General features: G+C 35.7%; 1 protein-coding gene across 4 annotated transcripts in view; it reads left to right on the top strand.

The window, feature by feature from the left end:
- WDPCP (WD repeat containing planar cell polarity effector) overlaps positions 1–19,477 on the top strand; it is a 332,130-nt gene that overhangs the window by 258,741 nt on the left and 53,912 nt on the right. For 2 of the 4 annotated variants that reach the window (XM_082643314.1, XM_082643313.1), the window contains exon 14: positions 9,321–9,423. The exons of 1 other annotated variant lie outside the window; for it this stretch is intronic. In XM_082643314.1, coding sequence (XP_082499440.1) covers positions 9,321–9,423 — 103 coding nt within the window. Of the gene's footprint in view, positions 1–9,320; positions 9,424–15,318; positions 15,426–19,477 lie in introns of those variants that run through there. One more of the 4 variants, XM_082643315.1, reaches the window with a different exon arrangement.

The raw sequence follows: 19,477 nt of genomic DNA, 5'->3' as shown, positions 1-19,477 counted from the left end.
ATTTTTTGATTGGGTTGTTTGCTTTTTCGTTATTGCATTGTATGAGCTGTTTATATATTTTGGAAATTAAGCCCTTGTCAGTTGCATCATTTGCAAATATTTTCTCCCAGTCTGTAGGTTGTCTTTTTGTTTTGTTTATGGTTTCCTTTGCTGTGCAAAAGCTTATAAGTTTGATTAGGTCCCATTTGTTTATTTTTGCTTTTATTTCTGTTGCCTTGGGAGACTGACCTAAGAAAAGATTGGTGTGATTTATGTAAGAGAATGTTGTGCCTATGTTCTCTTCTAGGAGTTTTATGGTGTCATGTCTTATATTTAAGTCTTTAAGCCACTTTGAACTTATTTTTGTGTATAGCATGAGGGTGTGTTCTAACTTCATTGATTTACATGCAGCTGTCTAACTTTCCCAGAACCACTTGCTGAAAAGACTGTGTCTTCCCATTTGTATATTCTTGCCTCCTTTCTTGAAGATTAATTAAACATAGGTGTGTGGGTCTATTTCTGGGCCCTCTATTCTGTTCCATTGATCCATATGTCTGTTTTTGTGCCAGTATCACACTGTTTTGATTACTGTAGCTTTGTAGTATTGTCTGAAGTCTGGGAGGGTTATTTTTCCTCAGGATTGCTTTGGCAATTCTGGGTCTTTTATGTTTACATATAAATTTTAGGATTATTTGTTCTAGTTCTGTGATAAATGTCATGGGTAATTTGATAGGGATCACATTAAATCTGTAGATTGCATTGGGTAGAATAGTCATTTTAACAATTTTAATTCTTCCAATCTTAGAGCATGGCATATCTTTCCATTTCTTTAAATCATCTTCAATTTCCTTTACTAATGTTTTGTAGTTCTCAGCATATAAGTAAGTCTTCCACCTCCTTGGTGAGGTTTATTCCTAAGTTTTTTTTTTTTTAGATGCAGTTTTCAAAGGGATTGTTTATTTACATTCTGTTCTGATATTTCATTGTTAGTGTAAAGTACTGATTTCTGTATGTTAATCTTGTAACCTGCTACCTTGCTGAATTCATTTATCAGTAGTTTTGTGAGTCTTTAGGGTTTTCTATATATAGTAACATTAATTTTGTTATAATATCCTGGGAATAACTCTGATCATTCTATATAGCAGTATATAAAATGATCAGAAGACTTTTTAAAAGTATGATAATAATATATACAACAGTGCAATAAACATGAAAACTTAGCATGAATAAACTGAAAAAATTGAATTGACTAAAATAGATGAATTTAAATAAACCAGTAGCTCCAAGGACAAAATTCAAACAAGCCAAAAATATAACTCCTAAAAAGAAGCAGTAGGTTTTATTTATGAATTAAAAACTTAAAAACTTATTCTAACATGAAAATAAGTGTCATTCCAAGTAAATTCTCCATTTGGTAACAAAATCTAAATTCTTCGCATATATTTTCACATTTAAAGTAATTATTCATTGTTCTTATATAAAAAAGATTATGTAGATATTTATGTAGACATTAAGAACTGATTACTAAAATTTATATTAACATAAATGTAACTATGAGATAAATTATTTTATAGACTTCCTTATCTTGAAAGTTACTTTTCCCTCAAATCTACAAATATGACATTTCTAAAATACTAACACATTATCAGAAATATTTTATTCCTAATTCTTAAAATTTCTTATTAACCAGATTTGTCCTATGAAAAGAAATGTTATTTTAAATAAGTACAAAAAGAAGTGTATCAACATTTTACTTTACTTGAAATAAAGCAGCATGAAATTAAATGTTCTGAAAGCAGTTTTGGACAAGGCTTAAAGCTGCAAAGCTTGTAGTTAATGAATTTAAATTTTATATTATCAACTGATTTGAACTAAGTAAAATATTATAGCAGGGAGGGCCAGAACATGGTAGTCTTAAATGTGTAGAAGCTCTTGCATATCTTTGTAAGTGCTTCTGTTATCTCATACAAACCTATCAATCCCCAGAAGCATAACAAAAATTAGAAAAGGTTATAACAACATCAATACGTTATAATAGTTAAACTTATATGTCAATGACTAGTCCAAAGTATGATTTCAAGATGAAAATCTACTCAGGATTTTTTTTTAGCTTTGAATCGTTTTTTTTTTTTTTTTTTTTTTTTTGGTTGTGCTGCACGGCTTGCAGGATCTTAGTTCCCCAACCAGGGACTGATTCCAGGCCCTCAGCAGTGAAAGCATCGAGTCCTAACCACTGGACCATCAGGGAACTCCTTAGCTTTAAATGCTGTTTGTTGTAAATCTGCATATTCATTATAGTAGTGCATTAAATATCACCTGTGAAAGGTAATGAGCTCCCAGGAATAACAAGTCATTTATTCCAGATCTTAGATGATACAGAGAGAATATGTGTAAATTTTTAAACATGGATCATAGCCAAAGACTCTCAGTGTTTGTCATCTTTTGTTCAGTGGAAGCCAATTTCACTTAATAGTGCTAAAAGATGTTACTAATATAAGTTAGTTTGGCAAACGGTAAATTAAAAATTGTCACTGAGAATGACAGAAACTAAATAGTTCATTCTTCTGAATATTTTTCTGAAAACTTGCTTCCACATTAGTAACACTTTTTATAATAAAACCATTCACTAACTAGGTAGCCCTGATTGGGTGGCAGTAAGGGTTGGGATTTATCAATATGACACTTTTCAAATCTATTGTCATCTATGTTATCCCTTTAGACCCATTACATGCCATTTTAATCTTATACAATAAATCTCCAAAAAGAGACCAAGGAAACAAAAAAAGGACTGTACAACTTACAATGTCTCCTTGTGCCATGTGCCTCCGAGACACATGATTCGAAACATCTAAGTATGGTACAGTAACACAGTTCACTAGTATGTGAAAACCTTGATGGATGGGCATCAGGGGGTAGATACATGTTTTATGGGGCTTGAAACTTATACTTCTGAAGAAAAATAATTTAATTGACCTAGAGAATATTATGCTTACTGAAATAAGTCATAGAAAGACAAATACTGTATATTATCACTTAGATATGGAATCTAAAAAATAAACAAATATATATAACAAAACAGGATAAGACTCACAGATATAGAAAACAAACTAATGGTTACCAGTGGGGAGACAGAAGAGTGGGAGGGACAAGATAGGGCTACAGGATTAAGAAATACAAACCTCTATGTATAAAAAAGATAAGCAACAAGGATACATTGTACAGCACACGGAAATATAGCCATTATTTTATAATAACTTTAAATGGAGTATAATCTATAAAAATACTGAATCACTATGCTGTACACCTGAAAATATTATAATATTGTAAATCCACTATACTTCAATTTAAAAAAGAAAGTTAAAAAAATAATTTAACATTTCAAGTACAAAATTAGGTACTGGGAAGGATAAGTACAAATAAGAGGCAGAGAAGCTTAAGCTTTATAAACTTTGTAGTAAATTTACCTCTGCATCTGGCACATAGTAAACACTCCATAATTATTTGTGGAATAATTTTTGATTAATAAGTATTAATTAAATTTAAAGTCAAGATGAGAAGAACATGACTTTCCCAGTAGTGGTCTCTTGCAGTGTATTTAATATAATATCATTTAACAGTACCTTAGCCTTAGTCTCAACCAGCTTTACTGCATGTCCTCTATTCTTGTATGTGCTGTCCTAATCAAGTAAAAGACATGAAAATGAAATACAAAGCCAAGTGGCTTTTACTTTCTTGACTTATTTAGAATATGACCATTTCCCAGGGGTATATGAACATATTTAGCTGTATATATCCAACATTTAAACTAAATTGCAACACTAAAACAATCTAAAAGTTAAAAAATAAATGTATCCAGAGGATAGCCAATTGGGGGGGTGATATAGATACTAGATACTAGATGTCTTTTATCACACTGTAAAGATTCATGTATGAACTGTCTCAAACTGGTATGGAGCTACAGAAATATACTCTCTACTGCATTTACTAAAAACTACATTCATATATATGAATAGTGAGAAGGTCCACAGAAAGATTAAGAAATGAAAACCTCCATAGTACAGATATAATATCAACTCAAGAACTGTTAAGCCTTATTACCTTCTTGAAATTAATGACCCCAAATTCCCTATAACAGTTAAAAAATTAAGAGTAGAAATCACAGAATTAAGAATGAGAGAGAGAGAATATGTTCCAGAAATAATTTGTGGACCACAGATCTTATAGCCAACACTTACATCACTGTTAAACATAAAGTACTAACATTAGTAACTCACAAAAAAATTGATATTTTTTATGGGTAACTTTCTTTTTCACTGATTTATATGCCTATATACTAGTGCTATTATATAGTCTTAATGTTAACTAGAATAAGTCTTAGGTATTCTTGACCATTTACTTTCACATATGAATTTTAAGATCAACTTGTCAAGTTCCATGAAAAATCTTGAAGGATTTTGATTGGAATTCCACTGAATTTTACAGATTATTTGGGGTCAGAATTGATATCTTTATGATGTATAGTCTTTTCAGCCATAAGCAGGTGTATATCTGTATTTTAATCAGGTGTTCATTTATGTCACTCAGTAATGGGTGGTAATTTCTTCTTAAATGCATTGTATATCTTTTGCTTATTTTCAGTGAAGAATTACATACAAATTTTGCCAGAGACAAGAAGATAGGAAAAAAAGCTGCCTTAGCTTATTTATAAGGCTAGTATAACCTTGATACCAGTTGGGGGCTTGTTAGCAGTCAAGTGCAAGTAAAGTGATAGAATTTCTTAAGAACAGAGAGATGCACTTATATAATACTGTACAGCAACTATACCTCAGTGAAAAAAACATAAATGCAAAAGTATTACATAAAACACTAGCTAATTGAATACGCGAGTATATATATTTTTAAATTACTGCTAATTTCTTCATTGAATATAAGGATCTATTATGAAAGTGTCATGCCACTCTTGGATTAAAAAAGAAAAACAACATGATTTTTTCAATTGATATATATTTAAGTTACTTCCGATTTTTTATCGTTGTAAGTACTGCTGTCAGGAATTCCCTGGTGTTCCAGTGGTTAGGACTGCATGCTGTCACTGCCGAGGGCCTGGGTTCAATCCCTGGTTGGGGAACTAGGATTCCACATGCTGCATGGTGCAGCCAAAAAAAAAAAAAAAAGATAGTCTTAAAAAAAAATAAGTATTGCTGTCATCACCAATCTTGGACATAAGATTGGTCACATCATTTCCTTAAGAAGATTTTCCAAAAGTACATATATGCAAATTTGAATTCTGATGTATTATTAAAATATGGAATCATCAAACTTTTTCCATAAAGGACCAAACAGCAAATATTATAGGCTTGTGGGCCAAAAGGAAAAATTGAGGTTATTATTTAGGTACTTGAGAAAACAAATTTCCATAGATTGTTATTGATAAAATTTTAAATGTAATAATTGAGTATGATAGAAAACAAATTTCCACAAATCTTTATTGATAAAATTAAAAATCTATTAATTGAGTACAGTTTTCATAATAAAGTTCTACAGATGTGAATAATGGAATTCTTTTGCGGGAGGATAACATTTCTCTTAATAAGGGTTGAAAGGTGGTTTTCCTTAACAACAAAATCTGTTGCAAATGTTCATCTGTGAATACTGACCTATGGTGAGATTTTATGTATTTCAACTTTGCAAATTTCTTTCCTCATAGATAAGTACTGCCAAATACTGATAACAATCCATGAGTGTATGGTTTAATTGCACATATTCACTGATCAGAAGGCATTTTTACAATTCTGTTAGCTAAAGGCTAGACTGCCTTTTAACATGTTACTACACTGCAAATTAATTACTTCCTATTAAAGTTCCTTAATTGCAACATTAAATAGACTTTGGAATATGGACATTACCTTTGCACTTGTATCAAGGTTGAAAAATGCTGCTGTGGACTGAAATATATTGCTGGGAATTTGTATAGGAATGGAGATCTCACTTCTTTTTTTTTAACTTTTGACAGTGCAGGAAGTGTATAACACAGCCTATAACACAGTCTATTAATTGCAAGTCAAACAATGTTAGTTCTCACTGAAATGACTTTATCACAATATGTTTCACATATAAGTACTGTTTTGCTTGTAATAGTTTCAGTTTGAAACACTTTCAAGTCTTCAGCATAAGGTAATTCCAAAGCCATTCAGAGTTGAGTGTTTGAGCACAGTTCTTCCAACCATTTAAAAATGTAGGGCTTCCCTGGTGGCGCAGTGGTTGAGAGTCCGCCTGCCGATGCAGGGGATACGGGTTCGTGCCCCGGTCCGGGAAGATCCCACATGCCGCGGAGCGGCTGGGCCCTTGAGCCATGGCCACTGGGCCTGTGCACCCGGAGCCTGTGCTCCACAATGGGAGAGGCCACAACAGTGAGAGGCCCTCATACTGCAAAAAACAAACAAACAAAAAAATAAAATAAAATAAAAATGTAAACACCATTTTCTTTTAAAATTGAAGTATAGGGCTTCTCTGGTGGCGCAGTGGTTGAGAGTCCGCCTGCCGATGCAGGGGACACGGGTTCGTGCCCTGGTCCGGGAAGATCCCACATGCCACAGAGCGGCTGGGCCCGAGCCATGGCCATTGAGCCTGCGCATCCGGAGCCTGTGCTCCGCAATGGGAGAGGCCACAACAGTGAGAGGCCCACATACTGCAAAAAAAAAATTTGAAGTATAGTTGATGTACAGTATTATATATACAGGTGTACAGTATAGCAATTCACAACTTTTAAAGGTTATACTCCATTTATAGTTATAAAATATTTGCTATATTCCCTGTGTTATACAATATATCCTTGTAGCTTAATTTATACCTAATAGTTTGTACCTCTTAATCCCTTATGCCTATAATGCTCTTTCTTCCCTCTCCACTGGTTTGCTCTTTATATCTGTGAATCTACTTCTTTTCTGTTATATTCACTAGTTTGTTGTATTTTTTAGATTCCACATGTAAGTGATATCATACAGTACTTGTCTTTCTCTGTCTGACTTATTTCACTTAGCATAATGACAAAACCAAAAAACCTACTGAATGGGAGAAAATACTTGCAAACAATATGACTGATAAGGTGTCAATATCCAAAATATATAAATAGTTCATACAACTAAACATCAAAAAACAAACAACCTGATTAACAAAATGGGCAGAAGAACCGAATAGACATTTTTCCAAAGAGGAAATGCAGATGGCTAACAGGCACATGAAAAGATGCTCATCATCACTAATCATCAGGGAAATGCAAATCAAAACCACACTGAGATAACACCTCACACCTGTCAGAATGGCTGTCATCAAAGAGAACACAAATGACAAATGTTGGCGAGGATGTAGAAAAAAGGGAACCTCATACACTGTTGGTGAGAATGTAGACTGGCACAGCCACTGTGGAAAACAGTATGGAGGTTTCTCAGAAAACTAAAAGTAGAACTACCATGTGACCCAGCAATTCCACGCCTGAGTGTATATGTGAAAAAAACAAAAGCACTAATTCGAAGAGATACATGCACCCCAGTGTTCATAGCAACATTATTTACATTTGCCAAGATATGGAAGCAACCTAAGTGTCCATCAACAGATGACTGGATAAAGAAGATTGTGGTGCATATCAGGCTTCCCTGGTGGTCCAGTGGTTAAGAATCTCCCTGCCAATGCAGGGGACATGGGTTTGAGCCCTGGCCTGGGGAGATCCCACATGCTGCAGAGCAGCTAAGCCCGTGTGCCACAACTACTGAGACGGTGCTCTAGAGCCCTTGAGCCACAACTACTGAAGCCCGTGCACCTAGAGCCCATGCTCCACAATAAGAGAAGCCACCGCAATGAGAAGCCCGTGCACTGCAATGCAGGGTAGCCCCCGCTCGCTGCAACTAGAGAAAGCCCATGCGCAGCAGCGAAGACCCAATGCAGCCAAAAAAAAAAAAAAAGTCATAAAAAAAAGAACACACACACACACACACACACACACACACACACAGTGGAATACTACTCAGCCATAAGTAAGAGTGAAATTTTGCCATTTGCAGCAACATGAATGGACCTGGAGGGCATTATTCTAGGTAAACACCATTCTTTACTCAAGGGCTGTACAAAAGGCAGGCTATATTTGGCCTATAGGCCATAGTTTACTGACCCCTGCTCTGTAAAGTCTATATTCCCAGTAAATGTAATAAGTGCCTGTTTCCCCCCAAACTTTGCAACCAGTAAGTAATAACTTTAAAAAATTTGTCCAGTTTGAAATTACATTTTTTCAACTTTGAACATTAGGACAGTTAAATACCTTTTCATGATTATAGGCCATTTATATTTCATCATTGAAAACTTGCTGTTCATATTCTTTTTCCATTTTTATTGTAATAAAATTCTCATTCCAACAGTTACCCTGTGTACCAAAAAGAGTTCAAAGTCCTTTTTAGTGGCTCTGTCTACTTCTTTAGAATTATTTTCCACTGCATTTTCCCACACATCCAACATTCCTTCCATATTGAAAGACCTGCCATTGCCTGATAGAACTGTGTTTTCTCAAGCTTCTCTACATATGTGCACCAGATATCATTCATTTTCTGTTGCCTTTTCTCCATTTTCCCTTCTACTATAACTCTTATCCTTCAAGATGCAGATCAAGGAACAGTTCCTCCTCTTTGGTTCTACACCATTCTTAACTCTGCCATAAAACCTATTACACTATGTTACTAACTGTTGTTTACAGTTGTCTTTCTCCCTACTGGGCTGAAAGCTTGTTGAGAAATGGTATTGTAATTGATCTCTCTTTTCACAACTTAATAGGCACTGATTATTTGTTGACTGAATGAGTTCAAGATAATAGTAGTGTTAATAATATTAATAAAGTAATATGTGCCAGACACAAAAATATCAGAGACAAATTTGTGTAATAGTATTCCTTATAAAATGCTTATCATAATGAACAATTGAATTTTGAAGAAGCTATCTCAGATAGTAAAATTTCATTAAAGAAAATAGCCACTAAGATTTTTATTCCCTGACAAAACTAAGTACATCAAACATTGGATTTAAAAGCTTGTCTTTTTCCCTAAAGACTTAAAATAATTTATTTAAATAACTGCTACTAGTTATAGCTATGATTTCCAATTCAAGAAAATTTGCTTGTATTAGAAAACTGAGAAAATTAAAATACAAAATTTTTGTATTTTATCATCAGCCATGTCTGTTTTGTAATCTATTTTTGTTACTGTTTTGAAAGAACAGTAAGTTCTTTCTTTCAAAATCTCCTTTGTAACTTGACTATGATACATTTTGGATTAATCTTTTATTTTGCTTTATTTCCAAAGGACATCCATTACCTTGCACTAGATAAGGGCGAACTGGCACTAGCTGAAGTGGCAAGAAAGAGAGCTAGTGACATTGATGCAGAATCAGTAACCTCTGGAGTTGGTAAGATTTAATGCTGTTTTTTTTAAGTGCTTTTTATTTTAATCAATACTTATTCAGTATCACTTCTATTTACATTTGTAGGGCATGGCTGGTTAATTTGAATTACTTTCTTTGTGAAGACAGTGTCTTTTTTTTTTTTTAGAAAAAATAAGAATTAAGCCTGGGTAAATAGTACAATATGGATATTTAACTTGGAATTATGTTAATATGCAAATTAATAATCAGTAATTAATAACTACTTAGCAAAAAGTTAAAAAGTCATTGTTCTTTTCATAAGATTTTAAGGAAAACAGTTTATTATTATTAGTGCTATTATTAAAATTAACCAACACAGGAACTTATATAATCCTTTATTTTTATACATAGACATGTCCCATCTCAGAAGAATTCCCTCCTATATCAGACAAAGTACTTCATGTGAAATTTAGGTTTGATGGGTGATTTTTTTTTTTTAATTTAGAAGCCACTAGATTCATTTTACTGTGAGTCTTCCAAAGAGGATAAATCAAATGCCTAAATTGAATCTAAAAGTCCATTCAAAACTTTCTAATATAGAAAAATGATGTCTTTAAAAACTATAATAATATCAGCATGAGTTTCCTTTTTCTAAACTCAATTTATCCTAATGTGACCAACTCTGAAAGTACTGATCTCTGGACATCCCAATTTCTGTTGTTCCTGGTATTTCCTAATCCTAAATTAGGCAGAGGACCGTCAGAAATTGTAATAGAATTTATTTCTTCATGGAACTCCTATAAAACAAAGAAGTTTCAGTAAGGTTTCCACTTGGTAAGTTGCTTGAAAATATTATAACATTGATTATCCATTGATGGATCATCTTGTGCTTTGTTTTTGTAATGTTGGCAGCCAAAAGGAGCAATTGTCGGCTTCTCTCTAACATCACCACCAGAGGTCCCAGTCTTCCAGTTGGTACTGAAGGACTCAAAGCCATACTACCAGGGTAGCTCTAAAGCTGAATACCAAAGCTGACAGTTGTTTACCAGAAAGATGATTTTGTTCTCCCTCCCCAACCCTGAAAAAGTTCCAAACTGATCAAACCCAAAAGATGCATAGACCACTTTCAAATCTTCATTCCTAATGGATAAAGGATATTCAATATTAATATAATATTAGATAAGAGTAACTTCAGTTGACCTATCAATGTATATTGTTACTTGCTAAGGATAGTGATGTGCATCCCAATAAAAACAATAATAGCTAATATTTACTGAGTGCTTACTGTGGGCCATGCACTATTCTAAGTTAACCTACATTTACTAACTTAAGCCTCACCATAATTCTTTCAGGTAGGTACAATTTATATTTGTGATAAGTCACTTATAACTCAATAATGAAACCATACCATATTAATAGGAATTGCTGTGTTACATCATGGGGATACAAACATCCTCCATCCCCATCCCTCTTGCCATTTAGGAAACACAGTAGGAGGTTAATTCATAGCAAATTTTATCAGAATTTTCCTTAGTTGTCATGTACACTGCCTTTTCCACCAGGGTTTCAGATACAATGGAGGCAATTTTTGCATTTTAAAGCTATTTAAATTTACTAAGAGTGAAAAGGAATATGAAGAGATTACCACGAAATTTCAGAAAAATGAAGAAACTCCACTATTCACCAAAATGCATCCTGTGCCCTGTGTGTATTTTGATCAGGTTGCCTAGGCCAGCTGATAATTCCTAGCCAAAGAGTTTGGTGTTCCCCCTTTGAGCCCTGCCTCATCTCTAGTAAATACCTTTTTTTCACTGAAACCCTGTTACTCCACATTTCTCAGCTTTTTTTGAGGCCTTATCCTTTAACTTTGATTACTATTTCTTGTCAAGGATCCATTTAATAACAATAGTAACTATCAAGAGGTGAACAGCTTAGATAAACGTTCTACTCCACTTTTGTTCCAGAAAACTGGGGTGACTCCCACTTATATTTAGCAGACAGAAAAAAATAATCAGCAAACTTTAAGATACAACATTTAGAGTCATTGAGTCTGAGGAGCAAAAGGAAAAAAGATTAAGTGAAATGGGCCTAAAGGACTTACGGGACACTCTCAAGCATACCAACAACTATGGGAGTCTCAGAAGGATAAGTGAGAGAGAGACAGAGAGACTATTTGAAGAAATAATGACCAGAAACTTCCCAAATTTGAGGAAAGAGATGGATCTACAAATCCAACCTCAGTGAACTCCAAATACAATCAACCAGGAGAGAGACCCATGCTAGGACAAATTATAATAAAACTATCAAAAGCTTTTCAGCTTGAAAAAAGCATCTTGAAAGCAGCAAGAGAAGAGCAACTTATCATATACAAGGTATCCTCAATAATATTATCAGCAAGTTTCTAGTAGAAACCTTGGAGGCCTGAGGCAATAAAATGACATATTTAAAGTGCTGAAACGAAAAAGAATGTCAATGGAGAATTCTATATCCAGCAAAACTTTCCGTCAAAATTGAGGCAGAAATTTAGATATTCCTAGCTAAATAAAAGCTGAGGGAGTTCATTACCTTCCCTAAAAGTAATGCTAAAGGGAGTCCTACAGGTTGAAATGAAAGGATCCTAGATAGCAACTTGAACCCATATGAAGAATGTAAAGATCTCCAATAAAGACTAATACATGGACAAATATAAAAACATTATTATAATATTTTACTACACTTTTTCAACAGGAATTAAAAGACAAATGCATAGAAAGTAATTATAAATCTGTTAGTAGGTACACAGTATATAAAGATGTAATTTGTGACCTCAATAACATAAAATTGGAGCCCAGGAACACAACTTATAGGAGTAGAGTTTTGTATGCAGTTTAAGTTAACTTGGTATCCATTCAAATTAGACTATTATAATTTAGGATGTTATATGTAATCCCCATAGTAACTACAAAGAAAATAACTATAGAATATACACAATGGAAATTCAGACGTTTCACTACAAAATATCAACTAAACACAAAAGAAGGCAGTAATGGAGGAAATTAGGAGGAAAAAGGCTATAAGGGGGAAAAAGGCTTTAAGACATACGGAAATTAAATAACAAAATGGGAAAAGTCCTTCCCTATCAGTAGTTATTTTAAATATAATGGAATAAACTCTCCAGTCAAGTCTGCACAGAATAAAGAGGTTGTAGACAGGACTTGACCGGTGAGTTTATGTGGGTGAGGATAAGTGAAAGACACCCATCTCAAAAGAGCTAAAGTAAAAATAGGAATGTCATTGGGATCACGGGATATGTGCTAGTACCAAAGGATAGGAACACAGGTGTACCTGAGACAGAGCAGTAACCAGAAACTTAAAAGCTGTTTGGACTTTCTTCAATATTTTCCTTCTCCAAAGACCATTTTCGTCTTCTCAAGTTTTTAAGGCAGTAAGCAAGTTTGCCAGTAGGACTCAAACTTTGCATCCTTTAGTTGAGGCATGCAGAGGGAAAAATGATTCTCATTCTTGTTCCAGAATTTCCAGAGAAGGACTTTGATTCAGCTGGTTTCCTTACCCAAGTTGTTCCCATCAACTATGGCCAGAGGGCTGGGTCACATAGCTCCAAGAAAAAGGCTCCCACAATTGGATATGATATGGGGATCAGTTTTTAGGACAAGGGTATTAGGCAGATAATCCTATAGACATCTACTTCAGAGGTAAAGGAAAGAACGAAACATGACTCCATCCTGCAGGCCAGCAAGATCACCTTTAAAAGAAAGAAAATAGGTGTACTTTCAGGTATTCTGATTCAAGGCTCTTAGAGGACAAGCTGTCCCACAATCATTTGAATATCTAAGACAAGGGAAGGATCAGCACCGTATATCAGGATTTGAGCTGAAGAGACTTCCAAGGAAAGAAATAAGGAATGAGAAATAAAGGATACAGAACCTTGGGGAAACAAACACATAGAGCTGTTCTATTACCCATTCTCTCACTCCTCAAACCATGCCTATCTGGCTGCTATCAAATTATTCCACCAAAACAGTTTTCACAATGTTACAGTGACTCCCCTCTCCCTACCCCACCGTGACAGTAAAGTGAGTAGGCATTTTTAAGTCCTCAACTTATATAACCTTTACAACAGTAGTTAAATATTATTCACTACTCCCTCCATGTCAAAATTGTCTTCTTGTGATTTCTCTGACATCATTCTTGGATGATTTTCTTCCTAACATTTTTCCAGCCATTCCTTCTCAGTTTCCTTTATTGCTTTGTCTTTATCAGACTTCTGTAAATTAACCAAATGCAGCAATCTGGGGAGGGTTTCAAGAAAAACAACTGAATTTCATGTAAGAACAGCAAGTTCTATAGCGTTGTTGGGTTTTTTAAAAATATTTATTTATTTTGGCTGCACTGGGTCTTAGTTGCAGCATGTGGGATCTTGTTGCGGCCTGTTTAGTTGTGGCAGGTGGACTTCTTAGTTCTGGCATGGGAACTCCTAGTTGCGGCATGCATGTGGGATCTAGTTCCCTGACCAGGGATTGAACCCAGGCCTCCTGCATTGGGAGCATGGAGTTTTACATACTGGACTACGAGGGAAGTTCTTTGTAGTGTTTTAACTTGCCCTTTTCCCATCTTCCCCACCACCCAGCTCCACAGTAGCCTTGAAAACCACAGTCCATAATCCTGGTGAAAATCAGCAGCTCCAGGAGCCAGCAGAGAGTAAAGAACAGGATTGGAGGTCCTTCAAAGTCCCAGTCTCAGATAACTATCATTATTAGACTGATGGCTCCTTGGAAGACCTCTTGTGTAAGCCTTTCTTTATTTGACCTGATTGGAAGCTCACTCTTAGTGAAAAAGCCTTTTCCCCAGGGTGCTTTGTGGAAAACTATTAGAGGCAGTTGTTTAAGATTTTGGCTGCCTGAGAAGGCAAATAACTGCTGGGGCAAATAATAAGCCAACCAAAAAGCTAAAAAGGAAATTCTAGAGAATAAGATATCCATAGGAAACTTGAAAAGCTCGAAAATCTTTCTGGGACTGTGTATACTACTGTGTGCATGCTCAGGACTGTGTGCATTCTTAGGAAATATCTGAGATGGTCACCTAAATTCTCACCTCTGGCTGATCTGGAGGCTCTATGCATGCAAGCAGTGGAGGATAAAGCTGAGTTGTAAAATGCCTAGCTGAGCATTCAAGGGGTTCCCTAACACACATACAGAACCCCCACCCAAAAATATTCCAAGATATACTGGTTCTAGGATTAAAAATCTTTATCCAATCTGTAGATGACTATTTAGGTAACTGAAAAGAGATACCAGTGGCTGCACACAACAAAGAATATAGACTTTACAGAATTAGTTCAAAAGTTACCAAACAAACAACAAATAGCAACAACAAACCTTGGAGAAGAGTGATTTACAGAGTTGCCACATTATATTTAAATATATTAAATAATATATTTAACATTTACACATTTATTAAATATTTATAATATTTAAACATATTACTTAAATGCAGTTTTTCAACAAAATTTTGTTTTTTTAATTAAATTTAGTTTTTATTTTATATTGCAGTATAGTTGATTTACAATGTTGTGTTAGTTTCAGGTGTACAGGAAAGTGATTCAATTATAAACCTACATATATACATTCTTTTTCAAATTCTTTTCCCATATAGGTTATTACAGAATATCAAGTAGAGTTCCCTGTGCTATACACTACGTCCTTGTTGATTACATATTTTATATATAGTGGTGTATATATTAACCCCAAATGCACAAGATTTCTGTGTATTAATTTTGTATCCTGAAACTTTACCGAATTTATTGATGAGCTCTAGTAGTTTTCTGGAAACATATTAGGACTTTCTATGTGTAGTATCATGTTATCTGCAAAGAGTGGCAGTCTTATTCTTCTTTTCCAATTTGGATTCCTTTTGTTTTTCTTCTTTGATTGCTGTGTCTAGTACTTCCAAAACTATGTTGAATAGAAGTGGCGAGAGTGGATATCTTTGTCTTGTTCCTGTTTCAGTTTTTCACCATGGAGAATGATGTTAGCTGTGGGTTTTTCATATATGGCCTTTTTTATGTTGAGGTAAGTTCCCTCTATGCCCACTTTCTGGAGACTTTTTGTCATAAATCGTTGCTGAATTTTATCAAAAGCTTTTTCTGCATCTATTGAGATGATTATACAGTTTTACTCTTCAATTTGTTAATGTGGTGTATCATATTTATTGATTTGCAGATATTAAAGAATCCTTGCATCCCTGGGATAAATCCCACTTGATCATGGTGTATGATCCTTTTAATGTATTCGGTTAGGATTTGGTTTGTTATAGTATTTTGTTGAGGATTTTTGCATCTTTGTTCATCAGTGATATTGGCCTGTAATTTTCTTTTTTTGTGGTATCTTTGGTTTCAGTATCAGGGTGGCAGTGGCCTCACAGAATGAGTTTGGGAGTGTTCCTTCCTCTGCAATGTTATCTCTTCTCTAAATGTTTGATAGAATTTGCCTGTGAAGCCATCTGATCCTGGACTTTTGTTTGTTGGAAGTTTTTAAATCACAGATTCAATTTCAGTACTTGTAATTGGTTTGTTCATATTTTCTATTTCCTCCTGGTTCAGTCTGGGAAGGTTTACCTTGCTAAGAATTTGTACATTTCTTCTAGGTTGTCCATTTTGTTGATATATAGTTGCTTGTAGTCTCTTATGGTCCTTCGTATTTCTGTGGTGTATTTTTCACTTCTGATTTTATTGATTTGAGCCCTCCCTTTTTTTCTTCATGAGTCAATTTTGTTTATCTCTTCAAAGAACCAGCTTTTTAGTTTCATTGATCTTTTCTATTGTTTTATTCTTCTCTATTTCATTTATTTCCGCTCTGATCTTTAGTGATTTCTTTCCTTCTACTAACTTTGTGTTTTGTTTGTTCTTCTTTCTCTAGTTACTTTAGGTGTAAGGTTAGGTTATTTATTTGAGATTTTTCTTCTTTCCTGATGTAAGATTGTATTGCTATAAACTTCCCTCTTAGAACTGTTTTTGCTGCATCCCATAGTTTTGGATTGTCGTGTTTTCATTGTCATTTGTCTCTAGGTATTTTTCAGTTTCCTCTTTGATTTATTCAGTGATCCATTGGTTGTTAAGTAACATATTGTTTAACCTCCACATGCTTGTGTTTTTTACTTTTTTGCTTATAATTGATTTCTAATCACATAGCACTGTGGTTGGAAAAGATGCTTCATGTGATTTCAATTTCCTTAAATTTACCAAGGCTCACTTTGTGGCTCAGCATGTGATCTATCCTGGAGAATGTTCCATTTGCACTTGAGAAGAATGTGTATTCTGTTGCTTTTGGATAGAATGTTCTATAAATATCAATTAAGTCCATCTGATCTAATATGTTCCCTGTTGATTTTCTGTCTGGAAGAGCTGTCCATTGATGTAATTGGGTGTTAAAGTACTCTACTATTATTGTCTTACTGCTGATTTCTCCTTTCATGGCTGTTAGCATTTGCCTTATATATTGAGGTGCTCCTATTTTGGGTGCATATATATTTACAATTGTTATATTTGCTTCTTGTATTGATCTCTTGATCACTTTATAGTGTCCTTGTCCCTTGTAACAGTCTTTATTTTAAAGTCTATTTTGTCTGATATGAGTATTGCTGCTCCTTATTTCTTTTGATTTCATTTGCATGGAATATCTTTTTCCATCCCCTCACTTTCAATCTGTATGTGTCCCTAGATCTGAAGCGGGTCTCTTTTAGACAGCATATATACGGGTCTTGTTTTTGTATCCATTCAGCAAGCCTGTGTCTCTTGGTTGGAGCATTTAATCCATTTACATTTTAGGTAATTATCCATATGTATGTTCTTATTGCCATTTTGTTGATTTTTGATTTGTTTTTGTAGGTCTTTTTTCTTTGCTTCCTCTTTTGTTCTCTTCTCTTGGAATTTGATGACTATTTCTAGTATTGTGTTTGGATTGCTTTTTCTTTTTTGTGTATCCGTTGTAGATTTTTGGTGTGCAGTTCCCATAAAGTTTTTTGTTTTTTTTTTTTTAATTTATTTATTTTTGGCTGTGTTGGGTCTTCGTTTCTGTGGGAGGGCTTTCTCTAGTTGCAGCGAGTGGGGGCCACTCTTCATCGCGGTGCGCGGGCCTCTCACTCTCTCGGCCTCTCTTGTTGCGGAGCACAGGCTCCAGGTGCGCAGGCTCAGTAGCTGTGGCTCACGGGCCCAGTTGCTCCGCGGCATGTGGGATCTTCCCAGACCAGGGCTTGAACCCGTGTCCCCTGCATTGGCAGGCAGATTCTCAACCACTGCGCCACCAGGGAAGCCCCCCATGAAGTTTTGATATAGCAGTCTACATACATACAAGATTATTTCAAGTTGCTGCTCTCTTAATTTCAAAGACATTTCCAATATCCTGCATTTGTACTGTCCTCACGATTGCTGGTTTTGATATCATATTTGTGTGTGGAGTCTTTCCTACCTTTAGCTTTCCCATTTGTAATCTTCTTGTTTCTGATTGTGGCCTTTTCTTTTCCACCTAGAGAAGTTCCTTTAGCATTTGTTGTAAGGCTGGTTTGGTGATGCTGAATTCTCTTAGCTTTTGCTTGTCTATGAAGCTTTTAATTTCTGTCAAATCTGAATGAGAGCCTTGCTGGGTAAAGTATTCTTGGTTGTAGATTTTTCCCTTTCATCACTTTAAATATATGGTGCCACTCCCTTCTGGCCTGCTGAGTTCCCACTGAAAAATCAGCTGATATCCTAATGGGGATTCCGTTGTATGTTGTTTGTTGCTTCTGCCTTGTTGCTTTTAATATTTTTTCTTTGTCTTTAATATTTTTTAGTTTGATTAATATGTCTTGGAATGTTCCTCCTTGAGTTTATCTTGCCTGGGACTCTGCACTTCCTGGACTTGAGTGAGTCTTTCCTTTCCCATGTTAGGGGAGTTTTCAGCTGTAATCTCTTCAGATATTTTCTCAGGCCCTTTCTCTCTGTCTTTTCCTTCTGGGACGCCTATAATGCAAATGTTGGTGTGTTTAATGTTATCCCAGAGGTCTCTGAGACTGTCCTCATTTTTTTTTCATTCCTTTTTCTTTATTCTGTTCTGCAGCAGTGATTTCCACCACTCTGTCTTCCAACTCACTTATTCATTTTTCTGCCTCATTTATTCTGCTGTTGATTCCCTGTAGTATATTTTTCATTTCAGTTATTATATTGCTCATCTCTGTTTGTTAAGTCTTCTAGCTCTTTGTTAAACATATCTTGTATCTTCTTGGTTTGTACCTCCATTCTTTTTCCGAGATCTTGGATCATGTTTACTCTCATTACTCGGAATTCTTTTTCAGGTAGATTGCCTATCTCCACTTCACTTAATTGTTCTTCTGGGGTTTTATCTTGTTCCTTTGTCTGGACCATAGTTCTCTGTCGTTTCATTTTGTCTAACTTTCTGTGTGTTTGTGGTTTCCTTTCTACAGGCTGCAGAGTTGTAGTTCCTATTGCTTCTGGTGTTTGCCTCCTGTTGGGTGAGGTTGGTTCAGGGGCTTGTGCAGGCTTCCTAGTGGGAAGGACCGATGCCTGCCCACCAGTGGGTGGAGCTGGGTCTTGTCTCTCTGGTAGTCATGGTCATGTCAAGGGGTGTGTTTAGAGGTGGCTGTGAACTCAGTACAACTTAGGCAGCCTGTCTGCTGATGGGTGGGGCTGTGTTCCCACCCTGATGGTTGTTTGGCCTGAGGTGTCCCAGCACTGGAGCTGCAGGCTGTTGGGTGGGGCCAGGTCTTGGTGCCAAAATGGCAACCTCCAGGAGAGCTCACACCCATCAGTATTCCCTGGGACCTCTGCCACCAGTGTACTTGCCCCCACAGTGAGCCACAGCTGACCCCTGCTCCCCCAGGACACTCTCCAAGACCTGCAGGTGAGTTTAGCCCTGGCTCCTGCTTTGTGTGGGTCCCTGTGCATGTGAAACCTTGTGTGCGCCTTCAAGAGTGGAGTTTCTGTTTCCCCCAGTCCTGCAGAGCTCCTGCATTCAAGGCCCGCTGGCCTTCAAAGCCAAATGCTCTAGCCTAAATCTTCAGGCTGAGGGGCCTGACATGTGGCTCAGAACTCACTCCTATGGGAGAACCT

This window comes from Mesoplodon mirus (genome assembly GCF_964341445.2).
Source record: "Mesoplodon mirus genome assembly, chromosome: 14".
Classification (NCBI taxonomy): domain Eukaryota; kingdom Metazoa; phylum Chordata; class Mammalia; order Artiodactyla; family Ziphiidae; genus Mesoplodon; species Mesoplodon mirus.
Note: the sequence above shows the minus strand (reverse complement) of the source record. Positions and strands in the feature narration are given on the sequence as shown.